Source organism: Nicotiana tomentosiformis, chromosome 5 (assembly GCF_000390325.3).
Source record: "Nicotiana tomentosiformis chromosome 5, ASM39032v3, whole genome shotgun sequence".
Classification (NCBI taxonomy): Eukaryota; Viridiplantae; Streptophyta; class Magnoliopsida; order Solanales; family Solanaceae; genus Nicotiana; species Nicotiana tomentosiformis.
The window spans coordinates 135,334,976-135,356,204 of NC_090816.1; the positions used below are offsets into that span (position 1 = coordinate 135,334,976).

The 21,229-nt window shown below is 34.6% G+C and overlaps 1 protein-coding gene across 1 annotated transcript; it reads left to right on the forward strand.

The window, feature by feature from the left end:
* Nucleotides 1–436: 436 nt before the first annotated feature.
* On the forward strand, nt 437–1,602 carry LOC104111662 (ethylene-response factor C3-like). Its single transcript, XM_009621405.4, has one exon. It carries the CDS (start codon nt 580–582, stop codon nt 1,366–1,368), a length of 789 nt encoding a protein of 262 aa, XP_009619700.1. The 5' UTR covers nt 437–579; the 3' UTR covers nt 1,369–1,602.
* The last annotated feature ends 19,627 nt before the right edge of the window (nt 1,603–21,229 follow it).

Consider the following 21,229-nt stretch of genomic DNA (forward strand, 5'->3'; position numbering starts at 1 on the left):
TTAGACAATTCATGAGACTTCTTTTTCAAGATTTTAGTGTTGAAAATTTGCCACTTGGACATAGCAGATGTCAGTCTAGTACTATTATTGCCAAACTTCTGCCAAGGTGTGTTTGTTTTTTTCCCTTGGGTTTACACCCCCTACCCACGCTAAACCTCACCCTAAGATTAATTTTCAAAGAATTAACTTAAATAGCCATTTATCCAAGTGCTTAAACTTAAAATAACCGGCAAATATTATATATATATGTTTAATTATATATAATTATTATATAATTTATGTATACTAAATAAAAAAAGTAAATAATAAATTCGACCGACTATTTGTGTAAATGAATATGACACCCTTCATTGTTCATGAAATATGTCATTTTCTTCCTTAAAGAAAAAACTTAAAAGACTTGAGGACTTGGATAATTGGATCTAAGTCAAGAGTAAAAGAGGTGAATATCTTGAAAAAAATTGTTAGATATATATGTATCCGTCCATTTCTTTCAAGTCCTCATCCAATAAAGCCTTATATATATAAATATATAAACACCAAGACATGTATTGAAACTCAAGAGCCTAATTAACAAAGATGGAAATTTCATCCCTTGATCAATTCCCAAATTTTGATTTCTTGCAAGATCAATTTCCATGGGAATTTGAGTACTCCGAGCTAATCAATGACCATGTTGATCAGATACCAAGAAGTTCCTCATTCTCAGAAACTAATTCCTCTAAAGGAAGTAGTGAAGAAGGATTCGAAGAAGACAGAACTGGCCATCCTTCTCACCACCCTAAGGAAGTAGAGCGAGGTGAAAGAATTCCATCATTCAGTCGAAGAGGACAGGTTAGCATCTTTGATCAGATGCCAAAAAGTTCGTCATCCTCAGAAACTAATTCCTTAAAAGGAAGTAGCGCTGACGAAGAAGTGACATCATATTCCATCAAGAGAAAAGACGCAGATGCAGACAAAAAAGAATTACAAGATGAAGAAAAGCATTATATAGGAGTTAGAAAAAGGCCATGGGGGAAATATGCAGCAGAAATAAGGGATTCAACAAGAAATGGAATTAGGGTATGGTTAGGGACATTTGATACTGCTGAAGAAGCTGCTTTAGCTTATGATCAAGCTGCATTTTCAATGCGTGGTCCTTTAGCATTTCTCAATTTTCCAATGGAAAAAGTCCAAGAATCACTTCAAAAAATTGAGATGAATTGTAACCAATTATTAGATGGATTATCTCCAGCTGCTGCTTTAAAGGAAACACATAAAATGAGAATGAAAAATGTGAAAAGAAGAAGAAATAGGAAGAAGAAGAACGCAGTTCTGGTTTTTGAGGATTTGGGTACTGACTTGTTAGAAGAACTCTTAATGAGTTAATCTTAAAATCAGAGGCGGAGCCAGAAATTTAAGGTTGTGGGTTCTAAGTTCTAAGATAATAATATTAAGTATTAGTATTTGGGTTCTGAATTTAATTTTTGTATATATTTAATAAATTTCTTAAAAATTTAAATTTTAAACTAGACATAACGAGTAGTTCAGCTAAACATGTAGCTGGCCTTCTAGCTTCGCCCTTCTAAATTTCAATGAATATGGTGTGTTTCTTCTTGATCATGTTTGATTGTCTTACAATAATTGAGAAGTGAATTGTTGTCTTTTTGTATAGTCTTAGGTAAAATCAGCTCAAGCTAGTTTTTAGAGTTCATGTAGTTAGGTCTAAATTATTTTTTTTTATCTAGCTCTGTTAACTTGCCCATCGGCGTGATAAATGTTTAAGATGTTCCCACGTCGGTAGAAGAAATGTACTATTATCTCCTATTTTTGTACTGTTAGTTGAGTTAGAACCAAAACAATTTTCTTTTCCTTGCTTGTTTTCCTTAGATAGTGAATAGAGCTTATAAATCTAATATTTGAAGAGCGTAAGAATTGAAGTTTCTAAGATATTGAGTCTCAATATGATTTTCTTATACATTTCCGAATATTTTCTTAAGGTATAAGTAGTTTGTAATATTGTTAAGTAGATTTTTAATGTATAGTTTAAAATTTTAAAAGTGGAGCATTCAGTATACAAAATCAAACAAAATTGTAGGGGTCTGATCCATACCCTAAACATGTCATTCATTTTGGGACCAAATGAGTCATAATTAAATACTAGACTGTCAATAGGTGTGGTGAAATGAATGTGATCACTTAACTGTTAATCACAAATCTTGATTTCTAGCTTTCAGCATAGAAAAATTCCTGGTAAGAAGCTCTTTTCTCTTGAATAAGCCCTACGCTTAAACCAATCTAATTAGATTAGTTGGAGCAGTGAGTTTCGTACACCCGATAATAAAAGAAAAATACTACGCATAAGCATTGATTTGACAACTCAAGAACTATATTGAAACTTTGAAACCTTAGCTTATCCTTTCCGATATTCTAAGCGAATATGCTTACTCTTTAGTTTGATCCCTCTTCTAATCATTCTTCTTTCACTTTCATCATATTATTATCAGCTTGATTTCCTTTTTCTCCCTCCCACCACTTGAAAAATGCCTTGTTCATACATAGGCTTCTCCAGTACAAAATGGCTACTTCAAATAGATTCATTACTCCGGCTCAGAATACGATTTTCTTAGTAATTTATCGGATAAATTGAATTGTCGGGCATTTCGACCCACCAAATAAAACCAGTGCTTTCTTGGTTAGGACCAGCTAAGACTAAAGTTCCATTAAAGAACGCTCTCTTCCATAAGCAAAGATGGGCATGAACCAACGAAATAACAAGACTAACGAAAGAGAAGCTATTGGTTATATAGATACTTTTATACAAGATTTTAGTTGACGGAATTAGAGGATTAGTTGAATTTACTCATTTTTTAATCCACAAGTAAAAGATAAAATGAGTAAAGGGGGTTGAAATTAACAGTTATATTGTAGGAAAAAAGTATCAAATATATAGGGATGAACAAATATGTAAAATATCACTATAAGACTAGTAGTATCTAGAGCTATTGCATTGTGGTCCACCTTACCCTATGCTTTATTTTGTCGACTATTATTAAGGCAAGTGGCTACATTACGAAACGATGAATCTACTACAAATTAAAAGTAGTGCAATGCGTAAACAAAAGGTTGAAAGTAGAGAAGATAAAATGGTCCCCGATAAAAGGCAGTATTAATTATTGTTTCCTGTTTATGATCAACTATATATGATGAATAATTAATGACAACTACGCTAAAATAGTACTTCCTCCGTTTCAATTTAGACGAGATAGTTTGACTCGCCACGGAGTTTAAGATAAAAAGAAAAAGACTTTTGAAACTTGTGGTCTTAAAAGCTTAAGGGGTAAAAGCTTTGTGGGGCCATGACATTTGTGTGGTTATAAAAGTTTCTCATTAAGGGTAAAATGAGTAAAATGAAGAGTTTAAAGTTGAGTTATTTTTAAATTTAGAAATGTGTCATTTATTTTGGAACAGACTAAAAAGGAAAGTAACTCATTTAATTTGAAGCGAAGGAGTAGATGATTTGTTCAAGTCTTGATAGATTGAAAATCTGATATATGCAGGTGTGGACTCAGGATTTATTTGACATTAATATAAATCTATCATTATTCATAAAGAGTGGTACGAGCACCTATGCTAATATCTGACATTTTCTTGAAGACATTTGCAAGTATACATGGTTTTTTGTCGAAATTTCAAGATGCCGGTGACCCATTTTCCTATAACGTGCGTCCGACTTTGGATACATGTGAAAGTAGGAAGTAACACTTAACCAGAAATCAGCCAGGTATGCTCAAGCTGATCAATACATCATGACTATTAAAATAATAATTAATAACAACTCAAGATGAATATAAAAAGAGAAACTATCATAGCACAGTACATGTTCTTGGCTATTTGTGTAGCATATCTTATCTTGTATCCTTTCCTTTATGTATTTCATGACGACACAGAAGAAAAATAACTTAAAAATTTTAAAAACGAAAATTTTATCTCTAAGAAGGGGAAAAAAGAGGCGAAGAATTTTTTTTAATTATCATTTCAAAACTAATTTATTAAAACTAAAATAAGTGTACGAGGAAATAAATGACCCGTACGTCTACAACTCGTATCTCGTAAAAGAACCAAACTGATAATAAACTCTAGAAGTATCAATAACATTACAAATTTTCCTATTGATTAGATGGTCAACAATTGACGATCAATGACTTTTCAAAAGTCGGATTCAGTTAGGTATGATTTTAGGCATGGAATCAGAAATAGTACTAAAATATTTACTTAGAGGAAAATTTAACTATTTTAGATAGGGGAAGGAGCACGGAAACTCAAAGGAATCTTTACATAATACCAGTTAAATTTACTTTTTTTTAAAAACCGGTATACATATATTATACATTAATTATATATAGCTGTACATATATTATATATGAATTATATGTGTATTATATATCTCACTGGGTGGACGACTATTTGAGTTAATTGGGGGATTTGCATCTATACCCGATTTTTGGGTCACTTTTTAACCTATACCCGCTTTGCAAAAAAAATTGCAAGCGTACCCACTTTTCGGGTAACTTCAGACATACGGACCTGAAGTAACAAAAATTTATGTCTGAAGTTTGAACTTAAGAATGTTTTGCCTGAAGTGTAGCTTTATCAAAGAAAAATTTCAGATATTTTTGCCTGAAGTTTGGCCTGACTTGGAAAGGCAATCACGCAAATTTCAGTTCATAGTGCAATGGAAAACTTCAGTTCAATAATTGCTGAACTTCAGCAATTTTGGCTGAAGTTTTTGTTTTGTAATTGCTGAACTTCAGCATTCTAGGAGCTGAAGTTTGTTTAGTATCTACTGAACTTCAGCATTTTAAGAGCTGAAGTTTGTTAAATATTTGTTGAACTTTAGCTCCTAGAGGATGCACTTCAGTTCAATAATTGCTGAACTTCAGCAATTTTGGCTGAAGTTTTTGTTTTGTAATTACTGAACTTCAGTATTCTAGGAGCTGATGTTTGTTTAGTATCTGCTGAACTTCAGCATTTTAGGAGTTGAAGTTTGTTTAGTATTTGCTGAACTTCAACTCCTAGAGGATGTACTTCAGTTCAATAATTGCTGAACTTCAGCATTCTAGGAGCTGGAGTTTGTTTAGTATCTACTGAACTTCAGTATTTTAAGAGCTGGAGTTTATTTAGTATTTGCTGAACTTCAGCTCCTATATGATGCACTTCAGTTCAATAATTGTTGAACTTGTGCTTACTTGTGTTCACTTGTGCCTACTTGTGTTCCTAGAGGATGCACTTCACTTGTACCTACTTGTGTTCAGAAATATGAGTTCCTTGACGAGTCCAACACTTTGAGATTACAATCATCAATAGCGATAACGAAAAGTTCAGTTGATAAAAATGGAATTGAGTAGTTCCTGTTGGCAACCCACACAACCGTTTTCGGGACTCACCTTGTACCATATGAATAAATATCATCTAGAGGAAAGAGTTATATCACCCGAAGAAGAAGAAGAAGAAGGAGGAGAAGAAGCAAAACGAAGGAGGAGAAGGAGGAGGAGAAAGAGGCTTGAAGTTGTTTAAATAGTGGTTACAAGTTAAAATATTTTTAAAAAGTAAGTATAGATTAAATGGGGGTGACCAAATAGGGCGCCCCGTACAATTTTTACGAGTTAATTCTTCAAGTAGGAAAATTGATTCGGCCCAAATCATTGTATCAATAACCCAATCCAGTAGACAGAGCTCCTTACTTACTCCACTATTAAAGCCCAATTTTTGAATTGTCTTTTTCTCCCATTCCAAACAGGCCTTTGCATAATACTCGTATTCATATATATGATCCAAGTAAGGGTCAAGTTTATCTGCATTAGAAGAGGAGACAATTCTAGTTTTTAACAGCTATTTACAGACTTTCTTTTATTGCATAAACAAATTTTTTTTAAAAAAATGAATTTTTGGGTATATTTTTTTTTATCTATAATAGCCAAATAAGATCTAAATTTCAAATATTATTATAGGGGTAAAACAAGCTAATCCTTATAGAAGACACAAAAAGTCCGAAAAAAATAAGACTAATATAGAGAAGCTGAAATATATATACATAATACTAAGACTTCAATAAATCTGGTCTAAAATGGAATAATCAGCGCGACTTCCTAGATTTTTTTTAGCAGATTAAACTTTAGACTATCACGTGAATCCTTCCGTAAAATATGCAGCTAAAAGAGCTAAATGGGATTAAATAAACAAGGTGCTTCTGATTCACACTTCACAAAGACCTGCTTGACAAAATTAAACTTTGGAATTAGTCAAACTTGAATATTTATATCAATTCAGAAGTTGCAAGTTGCCAAATATTTTGCTTCTTGCTTCAAATATAACAAATCATAAATACAAAAGTTGGTTCTTGGTAATAGAATAAGCAACATAATTTATGAACGTTGAACTTCTTTGAGTTAACATGAGTGACCTTCTACAAGTTCTCACTACTTGTCAGAGGAGGAGCTAGAAGCCCGGCTACAAGTTTGACCGAATCTAATAGTTTTTGCTCACATATTATTATGTTGGAGAATTTATTAAATATGTATAAATGTTAAATTTAAAATTCAGTTATTAGCACTTGAAATTTTCATTCTAAAATCCTGAATTCATAAAGTTGAAATCCTAGCTCCGCCTCTACTACTTGCTATGGATTGGATCTTTCCACCTTTAATCAGATATCTCGGTTTTGGGCTCCGAGAAATAAAAAATAATTTGGCATAAAGTGCTTCCCCCTTTTAATAGCCCTTACGCGGTGCAAATCTAGATTAGTCGGGGCTTCAATACAAGTACCGAACACTGTCTAGAAAACAAAAAAAATAGTTTATCATACCCAATACTCATAAATAACTAACTCTCCTTTGAATAATTATAACCAAGATATCCTTGGCAAACCTTAGAGTTTTGTTACTTAGTTAGGGGTAAGATTGATATTCACACTTCACAAAGACCTGCATGGTGAAATTAACATTGGAATTAGTCAAACTTGAATATTTATTTTCAAATTCTGAAGTTGCAAGTTGTCAATTCTTTTTGCCTATTGCTTCAAATATAAGGGATCATACATACAAAAGCTGGTTCTTGGTAATAGAGTAAGCAACATAATTTATGAATGTTGAACTTCTTTGAGTTTCACATGAGTGACCTTCTACAAGTTCTCACTATGCGGAGCTAGAAGTCCGGCTATAGGTTCAGTGAAACCTAGTAGTTTTTGATCAAATAGTGTATTTGTGTTTAAAAATTCATTAAATATATAAAAATATTAAATTTAGATCTCAGTTATTAACACTTGAAATAGTCGTTCTAAAATTCAGAATCCATAAAGTTGAAATCCTGGCTCCGCCTTGCTAATTACTATGGATAAGATCCTTCTACCTTTAATCAGAAATCTCGGGTTCGAGTCGTGGAAAATGAAAAAATCTTGGCACGAAGTGCTTTCCCTTTTAATTTCCCTTGAGCGGTGCAAATCTGAATTAGTCGGGGCTCCAATACGAGTACCGAATACCGGATAGGAAACTAAAAAAAATAGTTTATCATACACATTGCTCATAAATTCCCAATTCTCCTTTGACTAATAACCAAGATATCCTTGGCAAACCTTAGAGTTTTGTTACTTAATTAGTAGGGTAAGATTGATAGAACATACCTTAGTGAAGAATCAAAGTGCTAAATAATAGAAAATCCTCCAGTTGATACAAAATACAAATGCACGCCTTACTTTTATAAGCCTCCAGTTGGCATTTCACAGTATATTTTGACTTTATTATAAGCATATAAAGACTAGATTTGAGAGTTCAAGATTGATCAGACAAAGAAAAAAATCCCATGGATTCCACTAAAAAGCACAAGTTTCTTTCTTCTAACTTGTTCTTTGCCTTCCTTTTAGTGTCCTCAAATCTCTTAACATTGTTCATTTCTACCTCTTTTAACACCTCTTGTTCTCTAAATCAGCAAATAGATATTGCTTCACCTGTTTTGTCTAAAGTAGCACCTAAATATGAAGCTGTTCAAGTATCTGATAACACACAATCTGATCAAAATCTTCCATCTGAGTTCCTTACTTTCACATCTCCACAAAAACTCCCTTTAGGATTCAGCAAAAACTTTGACTCTAACGAAATCATGCCTCCGGTTGGTAGTCCGTGTACTTTGTTTCGCGATTTACTTAATCGTTACATGTCATATAATGTCAATGGTTCTTGTCCTGATGATGAATTTCTAGCACAAAAGTTGCTTCTTAAAGGTTGTGAGCCACTTCCTCGTCGTAGATGTCGTGCAGCTGCTCAACAAGAATATGTTGAGCCTTATCCAATTCCGGAGAGTTTATGGAAAACACCCTCTGATTCCTCTGTAGTTTGGAGTGGCTATACTTGCAAAAACTACGATTGTTTAATCAATCGCGTTAGAAATCAGAGAGGCTTTGATGATTGTAAAGATTGTTTCGATCTTAATGGAAGAGAGAAATCGCGTTGGAGAGCGAAAAATGGTGCTGGTCTTGACTTCTCTATTGATGAAGTGTTAGCAGTAAAGAAACCAGGAACAATTAGAATTGGACTTGATATTGGAGGTGGTGTGGCTACATTTGCAATAAGAATGAGGGAAAGGAATATTACAATTGTGACCACTTCAATGAACCTAAATGGTCCTTTTAATAACTTTATAGCTTCAAGAGGAGTTATACCATTGTACGTTAGTATTTCACAAAGACTTCCATTTTTCGACAACACGTTGGATATTGTACACTCAATGCATGTAATGAGTAACTGGATACCGACTACACTTCTGCACTTCTTGTTGTTTGATATTTATAGGGTGCTTCGGCCTGGTGGTTTGTTTTGGCTTGACCATTTCTTCTGTGCTGGTGATCAGTTAGAGCAAGTGTATGCGCCACTTATCGACAGTGTTGGTTTCAATAAAGTGAAGTGGCTTGTGGGGCGAAAGCTCGATAGAGGCCCCGAGCTAAACGAGATGTATCTTTCAGCATTATTGGAGAAGCCATTGAAGAATTCATGGTAACACTATTTAGTGTTCCTTTTTTATTTTCTAACTCGGAAATAGGAGAGAAGAAAGTTGTGTTCTCCTTATATGTCCTTTTGTTCTATTGTACTCAAATGACATATGCAGACATCAAATACACATATATAGCAGCTTGATTTTGAATACAGTCAAGCCTCTTTATAATAGCCGCGTTTGTTCCGATATTTTTTGAATATTATAGTGAAGTGTTGTTATAGAAAGGTCTGAATGTATATGATTCTTGGTAGTTAAAGACTTATATCTTGCTTCTGCATTTCTTGACAATTGCACTAATTGAGCGAGGATAAAATGTTGTTTTCCTTTTGACACCACTCAATAGAATTACATTCTCCTTCCTTTATGTTGATAAAGGCAGAGAGGCTATTTTCAATATACGCTCGGCTGGAGATAGATCATACCACCTCGACTAGACCTAAAGTTGCAGTTCTGATATATGCTTAACTACTCAATTCACTATTTTCACATCCATAAAATAACACACACCACACAACATATTAAATACAAGAAATTAGTAGTTACAAAAAATTAACACAAGTGTCAATCCATAATATTCTGCATGCACAAATACAGTTATTTGTAAGTAAAATCCATTCTTATTGTGATTTCATTTCCAAGAATGGGTTAATCGATAAAGACATATTTGCAGAAGGGATAATTAAATGTCTCTTATCTATATGACCAAGAATGGAGCAGCACATGGATTTGCCTTTTGTTGTTAGTAGCAAAACTTCAGTTCCAACTACAAAGCTTGTCTACAACCTCTTGTATATATAATCCCCCTTTCATGAGACTTTTGGCAATTGAGAATGTTAACTTTCATCTAAATTAAATGACATGAAAAATAATTGTAAAGATTTTAAATGAGGTGAAGTCATAAAGTGTTCCTCTATCAGACTTCAAAGTCCATTTGCTTGTTTGATGGAAAGAATGAAAAAAGAAGAGGCTACAAAAGTAGATCAAATTTCTATTAGAAGATGGAAAGGGGTATAAATTCAGATATCTAAAGAGAATCCTTTCAACTATTTTCATTCTGAAGTCTGTTACTTTTTCTTTTTGCTTGACTTCATTTATTCATTTACTTGTGTACATTACTATAGATAGAGAGCAATAGTAGAGAAATATGACACATTTTGGATTGGTCTCTAACTTTTGACCACCGCTTGCCCCATGAGCAGAATTTCAAGGTCAAAAGTTAAAACTGTTGCCTTTGGGGAAAGTGAGGGGAAACACTTGTTAAACTTGAAATTCTGCCCATGGGGCAAGCGAGGGGCAACACTTGTTACATTTGAAATTCTTCCCATGGGGAAAACAGGGACAAAAGTTGAGACCATCCACTTTGAGGGCTATTTGTACACTTCACCCAAAATTTGCAGAAATATGACACTTTTTGGGGTAGTTTTTAAAGTTTGATCCCCATTTTCCCTATGGGCAGAACTTTAAAGTCAAAAGTTAAACGTGTTGTTCATAGGGCAAGCATGGAGCAACACTTGTTAAACTTGAAGTTCTATCAATGGGACAGCTGGGACAAAAATTCAAGATCATCCACTTGGAGGGCTTTTTGTGTAAAGTGTTTGTGCTCTTTGTTTTGGTTGTTACAAATGTTGCTCTAGATAGTGTAAAGGTTCTCTACGATTCAAATATGTTGAGTGGTTTTATTCACATATAATGCAATGTTTTTTGTATAAAGAAAAACCAGCCAAGATGACAATTTAAAGACCCCTTAGCACATGGTTTGTTCTTCTACCAGCAATTCTTCATTCATTAATGGTATTGAAATTATTGACATTTTCTAAGAAGTCCCAAGTATGAGCTGATAGCCAAACTAATAGGTCCAAGTTGTTGTCAGCCAAAGTGAAGAGAGGAATTTATTTACCAATTTAAGGCCCCATATATACATGACCAACAGGCATTAGCACTTGGCTTTGCCTTTGGTTGTTAGTAGCAAAACTCCAGCTCCAACTCAAAGCTTGTCTACAGACTCTTTGTATAAATATTCCTTTTTCCATGAGCCTTTTCATCAACAAAACAAGCAATATCAATTAAGTCGTCAAAGGTGTCTAGAGAATTTACTTTCTTGTTTCAAATCTTCCAGAGCAATGACAATGATTAGTTTTAAGAAACTCATCAAGATGGTCAGGAGATGGCAAAAGTTCGCGGCCAAGCAGAGGAAAAGGATTTCATTTCCAAGAAATGGCAGTGATACAGACAGTTATAGTACATCTTCATCCTCTATCACCGGAAAAGGCCATTTTGTAGTCTATACAATTGATCAAAGGCGCTTCGTTATTCCCTTGGCATACCTTGAAAATGAGGTCGTTAGGCAACTCTTAAACATGTCGGAAGAAGAGTTTGGGCTGCCAAGTGGTGGCCCTATTAAATTACCCTGTGATTCAGCGTTCATGGATTACATCATTTCACTAATCAAGAAAGGTGTGGCCGCTGGAGATCTTCACAAAGCATTGCTCCTCTCAGTTACTTCGTGTTGCTGTTCAGCTTATTCTTTGCACCAAGAAAGTGGAAACCAGCAGCTTGTTATCTATTGAGTCATGAAATGATCATATTTTGTAAATGGTAGCTCAAAACAGATTGTATAGCAGGTGATAAGTAGAAAAATAAAAGAGTGTATTACAACAGATGAATAGAGCTTTCAATTTTCAATTTTAAAACTAAGATGTTCTTAACATTAACATCATGGAATGACACTACTATCTTATTCCGGATAATTAATTTGGTTGATCAAAACTTCCAAATATATGAATCATTCTGACACAGGTCTGAGTAATAAAATTAAATGCAAAGAGCTTAAATGATGTGGAATCACAAAGCGTTCCTCGTCCACTGCAGTTAAATTCCCTACTTGATAAATCAGGATAGAAAAGGAAGCTGCAGACTACAACAACCATTTAAGACGTAATTAACAAAGCTCAACGTTCACTCTTACTCAAATGGCATACTTATTGCGGTACCAGTGTGATTCTTGTTTCAGGTAATAGATTATTCATATCAGAATGTAGAGTAGTTTAGTAAGTTTAACTAAGTAATGAAATCAAGATGACTTTGCGCAGTGCGTTTCTGTGAACTTGCAAGATCATGTTCTACAATATGCATAGATGGAAGTGAAGATTAATGCAACCACAAGTTCAGACAAACTTTTGCAGCTTCTTTACCATTCTTTACTTGTTTAATGAAACATAATTAAATTCTTTGTAGAACTGTAATGACCCCACCGGTCGTTTTGAGAATTAGCGTACCGTTCAGCAGCTTAAGGCCTCGAGCAACTTCGTATTATGTGTTATGACTTGCGTGTGTAGACGACTCCGGAATGGAGTTTTGATGATTCCAATAGCTTCGTAGGATGATTCTAGACTTAGGAGCGTGACTGGATGTTGATTTGGAGGTCTGTAGGTCGTTTTGGCGCGAATTGACGAAAATTAGAAAATGGAAGGTTTGGAAGTTCGACCGGAAGTTGACTTTATTGATATCGAGGTCGGAATTCCATTTCGGAAGTTAGAATAGGTCCGTCATGTCATTTATGATTTGTGTGCAAAATTTAAAGTCAATCGGAATTGTTTTGGTATGAATCCACATTAGTTCTAAAATTCGAAAGTTCATTAGGCTTGAATCGATGCGCGATTCATGGTTCTAGTATTGTTTGATGTGATTTGACGCTTCGAGCGTGTTTGTATGATATTTTAGGAGTTATTGGTATATTTGGTTGAGGTCCCGAGGGCCTCGGGTGTGTTTCGGGTGAGTTTTGAACAAGTTTAGGCATTTCGGCACTTTGATGATGTTCTGGAGCAGTCGAAGTGCGGAGGGCACATTTTTGGAGTGCTGAGGCAAAGCCCATGTGTGGCCGCAAACTCCCAGAGTGAGGAGGCAGTGGAAAATGTGCGGACCGTAATGGGCTTTGCCTCAGCACTCCAAAAAGGAATTTTTTCATTCGTATACACTATTTGAAACCTTATTACGATAAATGTCCATGTTTTGTTATTTACCCGACATACACAAGTTTTGTTTACAAAATATATACACTCCACCTTAAAAGGCTCCCAAATCCATCATTAATGCCTTCAATCAAGAGATTTAGTTACACTATTTTCTTTTTTTTCTCCTCTTCTCTTTCCTTATTTTTCTGCAATCATCGGCAGTCTCTTCTCTGCAATCTTCACCTTCTTCAAGCATAGGAATTTTCTCTTGTCGAACTTATTTTCACTTCTTCGAGCATATGAAATGGGAAAATTATAATATAAGAATAAAAGACAGAGTTGACACGGTGTGAACACGGACGCTGCCTATATTCCTTTCTTCCTTTTTTTTTTTTAAAACTTAAGCAAAATTTATGTTATAACGTCAACGAATACCTTGGTAAAGTACACCAACACTCATATATCACTCTTTCTGTAATGGTATAACGAAGAAGGATTAGAAGTCAAAGCAAGAATAACAAGTAAAACCTACCACTTATACTAAAGATACAGTGGTTTTTTAAAACAAGTAAAGACTTTGAAAAATGCAAGAGAAGGAAAAAAGAAGAGAATGATGGAACTTTAACTTACTGTCTATGTGATGAGCCTTGGACAAAAGCAAGAAGAGAAGCAAATAAACTCCAAGGGTTTAGATCTGGTTTTTAGGACATAGTATTAAACCACTTTTTGGAGCATAAGAATCTTCTCTGCAATCTTTACATTCTTCGAGAAGATTTAAGTTTTATTGTAACCTTACTAAGAGAGCATTCCACATTAAGAAAAGTGAAAGGAAAATGAAAAACAGATTAAAACTCTGACAGTTTGAGCAAACATATGCCTACAATATTTTGTATCTAATTTATAAAACTTATCTACAACTTTCATACATTATTTACACAGTTAAATACAATTACAATATCATACAACTTAAATACAAATTTTATACAATATGTCTTTTGTATATTTTGTATCTGATTTATACATAGTAAAAATAAATTTTATACAACTAATTATATATTATACAACTTATCTACAATTTTCATACATTATTTCTACTCAGTTATATACAACTACAATATCATACAACTTAAATACAATTTTTATACAATATTATTTAACTTTCATACAATAGTTAAATAAAAAAATACATATAAACAACAAAATACAATTTTACTACCATTTTACTACAATTTCGTAAGTATAATGTATATCATGTCTTCTTCTTCTTCTTCGTCGTCGTCGAGTTTCAATCTGAAATTCATCCAAAATTAAGTCTAATCTTCACCAAAACACCCTCAAAATTGAGATATAAACTCCAAACCATATTCCCAATTGTTTGCAACAACACCCAATCCAGACAAATAATGATTTTTGAAAATCCAAATTCGAATTCAAAGTTTTAAAGCTTTTTAATGGGTGTCAATGGTGGAATTGTCGCTCTCTTTTCCTTTGCTTTACATTACTGGAATTAGGGATTGAGAGATAGAGAGAGATGTAGAAAGAATTCCCAATTGTTTGCAACAACACCCAATTCAAATAAATAATATTTTTTTGAAAACTCAAATTCGAATTCAAAGCTTCAAAATTTTTTAATGGTTGTCAATGGTGGAATTGCTGCTCTCTTTTTCTTTGCTCTACATTACTCGAATTAGGTATTGAGAGATATAGAGAGAGAGAGAGAGAGAGCGCAGGAAAGAGAGAGAGACGGAGAGAGAGAGCGCAGGAGGGAGAGAAAATAAGGATGAGAAATAATTGATTCCTAATATAAAGGGATACTCATTTAATTCCTAAAGTATATATAATTGGTAAATTTATATATAAGATATAATTAAATTAAAACTTGAGTAGGGAGGGTAATAAAGTTTCCAATAGTATATAGGTATATAAAAATTTCCTCAAAAAATGTGCCCTCCGCACTTCAACTGCTCTAGAACATCATGAAATTGTCGAAATGCCCACACTTGTTCAAAACTCACCCGAAACACACCCGAGGCCCCCGTGACCTCAACCAAACATACCAACAAGTCCTAAAACATCAAACGAACACGCTCGAAGTATCAAATCATATCAAACAACACTAGAACCATGAATCATGCATCGATTCAAGCCTAATGACCTTATGAACTTTCGAATTTCAAAACTAATGCTGATTCATACCAAAACAATTCCTTTTGACTTCAAATTTTGCACACAAGTCATAAATGACACGACAGACCTATTCTAACATCCGAAATCGAATTCCGACCCAAATATCAATAAAGTCAACTCCATGTCAAACTTCCAAACCTTCCATTTTTCAATTTTTGCCAATTCACGCTAAAACGACATACAGACCTCCAAGTCAACATCCGGTCATGCTTCTAAGTTTAGAATCATCCTATGGAGCTATTGAATCATCAAAACTCCATTCCGGAGTCGTCTACACAAAACTCTTACCGCTTATGCTTCTAAAACAAGAATCCTTCTTCCAAATTGATTCTGAATCATCCGAAAATCGAACTCGACCACACATGCAATTCATAACACATAATATGAAGCAGCTCAATGCCTTAAGCCGCTAAACGGGACACTAATTCTCAAAACGACCGGTGGGGTCGTTACAAGAACAACAAACATTTCTCTTGCTTTTTAACATAGGAAGCTTTGAATGTATAAAACTAAGAAGTTCAGACAATAACAGGACAAAATAACATTGAATTCTGTTGATTCACGAACTCTGTAAAATGAGGTATATTTAATGTGCCATCACATTGGAGGGTTTGAGAGCTGTAAATAATATAATTACTGGTCATACAAAAACATCAGGCAAATTAGTCTGACATTTTAGCACATGAAATGTATAATATTTAACTACAAACCGAAGGAGCACTAAAGAAAACGAAGTTTTAAGTGACGATTTTTTGTAGTGACCTCTTTAGTCGCCGGCAAAGGTAACTTTCAACGGCGAAGTATATGTTGCTATTTTTTGTAGCGACCTACCTTAAATAAGAGGCCTTAAAATCTGTAGTGTTAATTTAAGGTAGGTCGCTGCTATCAATAATATGGAGTACGTCGCTGAAACTTACTTTTGGGGCAACTAAAAAGTCGTCACTGAAAATCTTTATTTAAGGTACTAACAATAGCAACACTTAGGTCGCGGCTGAAAGTTACTTTTTGTGGCGACTAAAGCGGTCGCCACGGAGAGTTGTCAGTTTAAGTTAAGTCGCTACCAGCTGAAACTTCCTTTTCTGGCAACTAAAGCGGTCGCCACGGAACGTAGTCACTGGTAATCTGTAGTTACTATTCAAGATGGGAAAATGCATAACTCCCCCTGACCTATTGGGATTTTCAACTATATTTTTTATCTTTACGGGGATCCTATTACCCCAAAACTCTTTTTAAATGAAATTCCTATACCCTTACTGCCTGATGTGACAGAAAAGAGTGTATGCCACTTTCTTTGGAGAGTGAGAACGAGAGAGAATGCTGAAATTTTATTTTTTAACATTTTTATAAAATATAGGAGTACTATTTTCTATTTTTTCTTTTATCTGGTTTTTCTTTTTCTTCCTCCAGTTTTGTTACTTATAGATTGGCCGGAAATTAGCTCCGGCATTCTCCATATTTTTCGACGAGATCGAGTTGAAGATTTTATTCTTTCCTCTACATAATTCACGACACTTTATAGAGGATTACTGTTATTTCTAATCTCTTCACTCACCACTTTTAAACTTTCAATTGCAATTGTTTCTCACATAAAGGAATGAAAAAATCTCGTCCCAGTATCAATTTTCGATCAAACCCGGAAGAAGCCCAGACAAAACTGAACAAGAAAAAGGTTATTGATTATTATTTGCAAAACATATTCTCGCCATGCTCGCCTTTTCCCGATTGGGGCCTTCTGCCTTTCACTGCTTTAGGTAGTGAGGTGGGTGAGGGGAGCCAATGGACGATACAAGTAAAACATTTCAACTAGCTAGGGGTCTTGGTGCTAAATATAAGGATTTCCGAACTGCGATGTTAGCAAAAGCCCCTTATCCTACTTATAATCAGTTTGTTGTAGCCTTGCAAGCTCATGAACAGATGATGATTAATGAAAGCGAGGAGAAAGATCACTTGCAACCTCACCATGAACACGCTTTCGTTGGACAAAAAGGAAGAGGATGACATCGCGGTGGAGGAAGGTTTAACTCGAGAGGACGAGGCTTTCACCATGGTAGAAAATCAGTTTGAGCGTAAAATAAAAGTTCTTCAAAGTGATGGGGGCGGAGAATTTGTTTTCACTGATTTTAAAAATCATCTGATTAACTGTGAATTCATCACCTATTTTCATGTCCAAACACACCTGAGAAAAATGGTGTGGCAGGAAGGAAAATCGTCATATTGTAGAAACAGGGCTCACGCTACTTTTTCAAGCTTGCTTACCCACCAAATACTGGGTGGATGCTTTTCTTACATCTGTTTATCTCATAATTCGTATGCCTTCATAATCACTAAATATGGAAAGTCAATTCTTTAAATTATTCAATCACCATCCTGACTATGGTAGTTTGAGAATTTTTAGTTGCAGGTGTTTTCCCTACCTTAGAGACTATGGAAAGAACAAATTTTCTAAGAAGACATATCCATGCATCTTTTTGGGATATAGTCCTATTCATAAAAGGGGAGTGGGAATAAGACAGAAAACCAAAGTTGTTATTGTTGGCATAAATTATTCAATTGGCATAATATATGAACATGCCCTCAAACTTGGTTTAAGCTGGAAAATATGCCCTCCAACTTTAGGTACAGATGTAGGATTTATCTAAACACGTTGTCTTTGATGAAACTATTTTTCTTTGTGCCCCTAACAAAGAAAGTATATTGCAGGAGAATCTTGAGGTCACAACATTTTCCGACACTGATTCTTGGATACAAAAAGGGAAGAACAAACCTCAAAAGGAAAGCTCCGACGAAAAGACAAATGACCACATCGTACTGGATGCCATCACAACAATTGATGATGCATACATCACGCCAGTTATACCTCCTTACAACAATAAAGATCATAGTCAAGCTGAAAATATTGAAGATAGCCCTACAAATGATACCGAGAATAACAACACTAACTCTATCAATATTAATGATTTACCTGATCCGAGTAATAGTCTAACCATTGATTTGAATTCATCTTCTACAGGTTCAAGTCTTGATGTGGCACAAACAAATAGGCATCATATGATAACTCGTCAAAAACTTGATACTCAACCTGATCTCGACCCTATATTGGCTGAAAGCATTCAACAGCATCAAGAAAAGGGGATACATAAAGCCTTGACCACTACCACGACGGCTTCAATACCAAAAAGTGTTAAAACGGCTCTCACCATCCCACATTGGCGTGAATCCATGCTTGAAGAGCTCCAAGCACTCCACACCAACCAAACATGGACCATTGTTTCTCAACCATCTAATGCTAATATAATTAGATCCAAGTGGATTTTTCGCATCAAGCATAGAGAAGATGCATGGATCGATCGAAAGATTCAAAGCTAGACTAGTTGCACAAGGATACAAACAAATTGAAGGAGTAGATTATGAAGAAACATATAGCCCGGCAGTCAAGGCCACAACAATTCGGATTGTTCTTGAAGTTGCAGTGTCACAAAAATGGATAATGCGACAACTAGAGATCAAGAATGCCTTTCTTCATGGCTACCTCAAGGAGGCAATTTACATGAAACAACCTCCTGGCTTTAAGGACCCTTAACATCCAAACCATGTTTGCAAACTGCACAAGTCACTCTATGGTTATAAACAAGCTCCTTGAGCTTAATTGGTTTGATCGTTTATCAAAATTTCTTATTTATATCGGGTTTAAATACAGTCAAGCTGATTCTTCTCTCATTACATTACATAAAGAAAGTATTACTGTACTAATGTTAATTTTTGTTGATGATATTGTTCTCACAGGAAACAAAGACATATATTTAGAGGATCTTATCAAGAAACTTCAATCTGCATTCTCTCTCAAGGATCTTGGCCAACTTCATTACTTCCTTGGCCTCAAGTTCAATATTTCCCTGGAGGAATCACAATTTCCCAAAGTAGGTACGCAAAGGAACTACTAGATCGAGCCAAGCTCACAAACTGTTCTCACTTCAATACTCCCATGGCAATAAAATCGCAGCTGTTACCTCAAGACTCAAAAACCATTGATCCAACAGAGTATCAAAGCTTAGTATGTGCTCTCCAATACCTCACCTACACTCGACCTGACATTGTTGGATCCGGCTCCCCTCCTGTACAGTATCTCTCTAATTTCAGCAGTGCAGGTCTAATTTAATGACATCTGTCATCTTTCAGATCTAAGGATCAAACTTTATTTAGACTAATTAAACCATGATTAAACTACATTCTCTTGTTGGGTTAGTGTCAAAATTGGAAAGAGAAATGAACTATCCGAAAAATCTTGCTGGGATTTCATTTTGATTGGGAAAATATTTTCGGATCAATGGAAACAATTCTTTGGCGCAAGAATGAAGAAAAATAAAAGATTAAACCATTTACAAACTACTACAACAACAACACCACCACCAAATTGCAAGGAGAAAAACGAAATCAGTTGTTGAGCAAAATATTATTGTGGGCAAAGAGTGACGGCAACAAAACAGGTTCTTCTTCAATCTTACATCTCTTGTGATTTCTGTAGTGTTAAATTAAACCTCTTGTGATTTTTGTAATGTCAAATTACCCATGTTAAAAAAATGTCTACGATTTGTTTGATAAAATGTCTCAAATGAACTTTTGAGAATAAAGTAGGAAATCAATATTTAACAATGTGATAAATTGCATTCCTTAAACACACATAGCAAGTTGAATAATTAAGATTACAAACTGTTTCACAAAATGTTGATCGAGAAGAACATGTTTCTTCCTAGTGGCTATGCCTGCTTTCAAGCAAAAAGGTAACATGATAGCAGTTTGCTCTACATTTATCACTTGAAAATTAGACTCTATTCAACCTTGTATAGACTTTCAATCTTAGTTTCGAAATGAAAGTTCAAAAAAGCTAAAAGTTATGAATAAGATTGCAAATGACCCCATGCTTGTAAGTCATTATTTGAGACTTATTTTTTTTTTCCAGTTTTTCCAATATTTAAGAATACAAATTATTTGTTTATTCATATTTTTTATAATGTAGATTTATGGAGATATCTAGTGACTCTCAAAGTGGATGTAACGTGCCAATAAAACTTGGCATGGAATTTGATTCAGATGAGCATGCATATGATTGGTACAATGAATACGCTGCTGCAATTGGTTTTAGTGTTAGAAAAGAATATGCAAACAAAAATAGAGTACACGAGTATGTGACTTCAAGAAAATTAACATGTTATAAAGAAGGTTATAGAGGTAAAGACAAACGAGATCCTACTGTTCAAAAACATAGAAAGGAAACTAGAACCGGTTGCTTGGCTCATGTTATTGTTAGTCGTCAATCAAATGAGAGGTTTCGCATCACTTCATTCGAAGAGAAACATAACCATCTTCTTGTTCCTCCATCTTTAGTTCATCTGTTGCCATCACAAAGAAAGATAAAAATGGCTCAAGCATATGAAATCGACTTATTAGAAGATTCAGGGATACGTCCTAAAGCTTCATTTGATTATGCTGCTCGTCAAGCCGGAGGACAATCTTTTCTAGGCTACACTACGAGAGATCATAAGAATTATCTTCGTGATAAAAGAACAGATAGTTTGAAACATGGAGTGGCTCGTAGCTTGGTGAATTATTTTGAGAAACGAACTCTAGAGGATCTTGCTTTTTGATTTTCTTTGCAATTAGATGATGAAGGTTTGATAACTAATATATTCTGGGCTGATGGAAAGATGATAAGAGATTTTAAGATTTATGGAGATGTTGTGTCCTTTGATACAACATATAGAACAAATAAAGAATACCGACCCTTGCCATTATTTGTTGGTTTGAACAATCATAGGGAAATGGTCATATTTGGCGCAGCCCTTCTATATGAAGAATCTGCTGAATCTTTTGAGTGGCTTTTTAATGCATTTTTTAGGATTATGTCTGCAGAGAAACCACAAACATTTATCACAGATCAAGATCCCGCAATATCTTTTGCTGTCTTATTAGTAATGCCACAGACATATCATCGCTTGTGTGTGTGGCACTTGGAAAAGAATGCATTCAAGCATTTAAATCATGTCTTTAGAGCCCATGCATCATTTCCAGGA

Bases quoted from the DNA above. Each gene is read 5' to 3' on its own strand.
- LOC104111662 (XM_009621405.4), top strand. From the start codon at position 580: ATGGAAATTTCATCCCTTGATCAATTCCCAAATTTTGATTTCTTGCAA.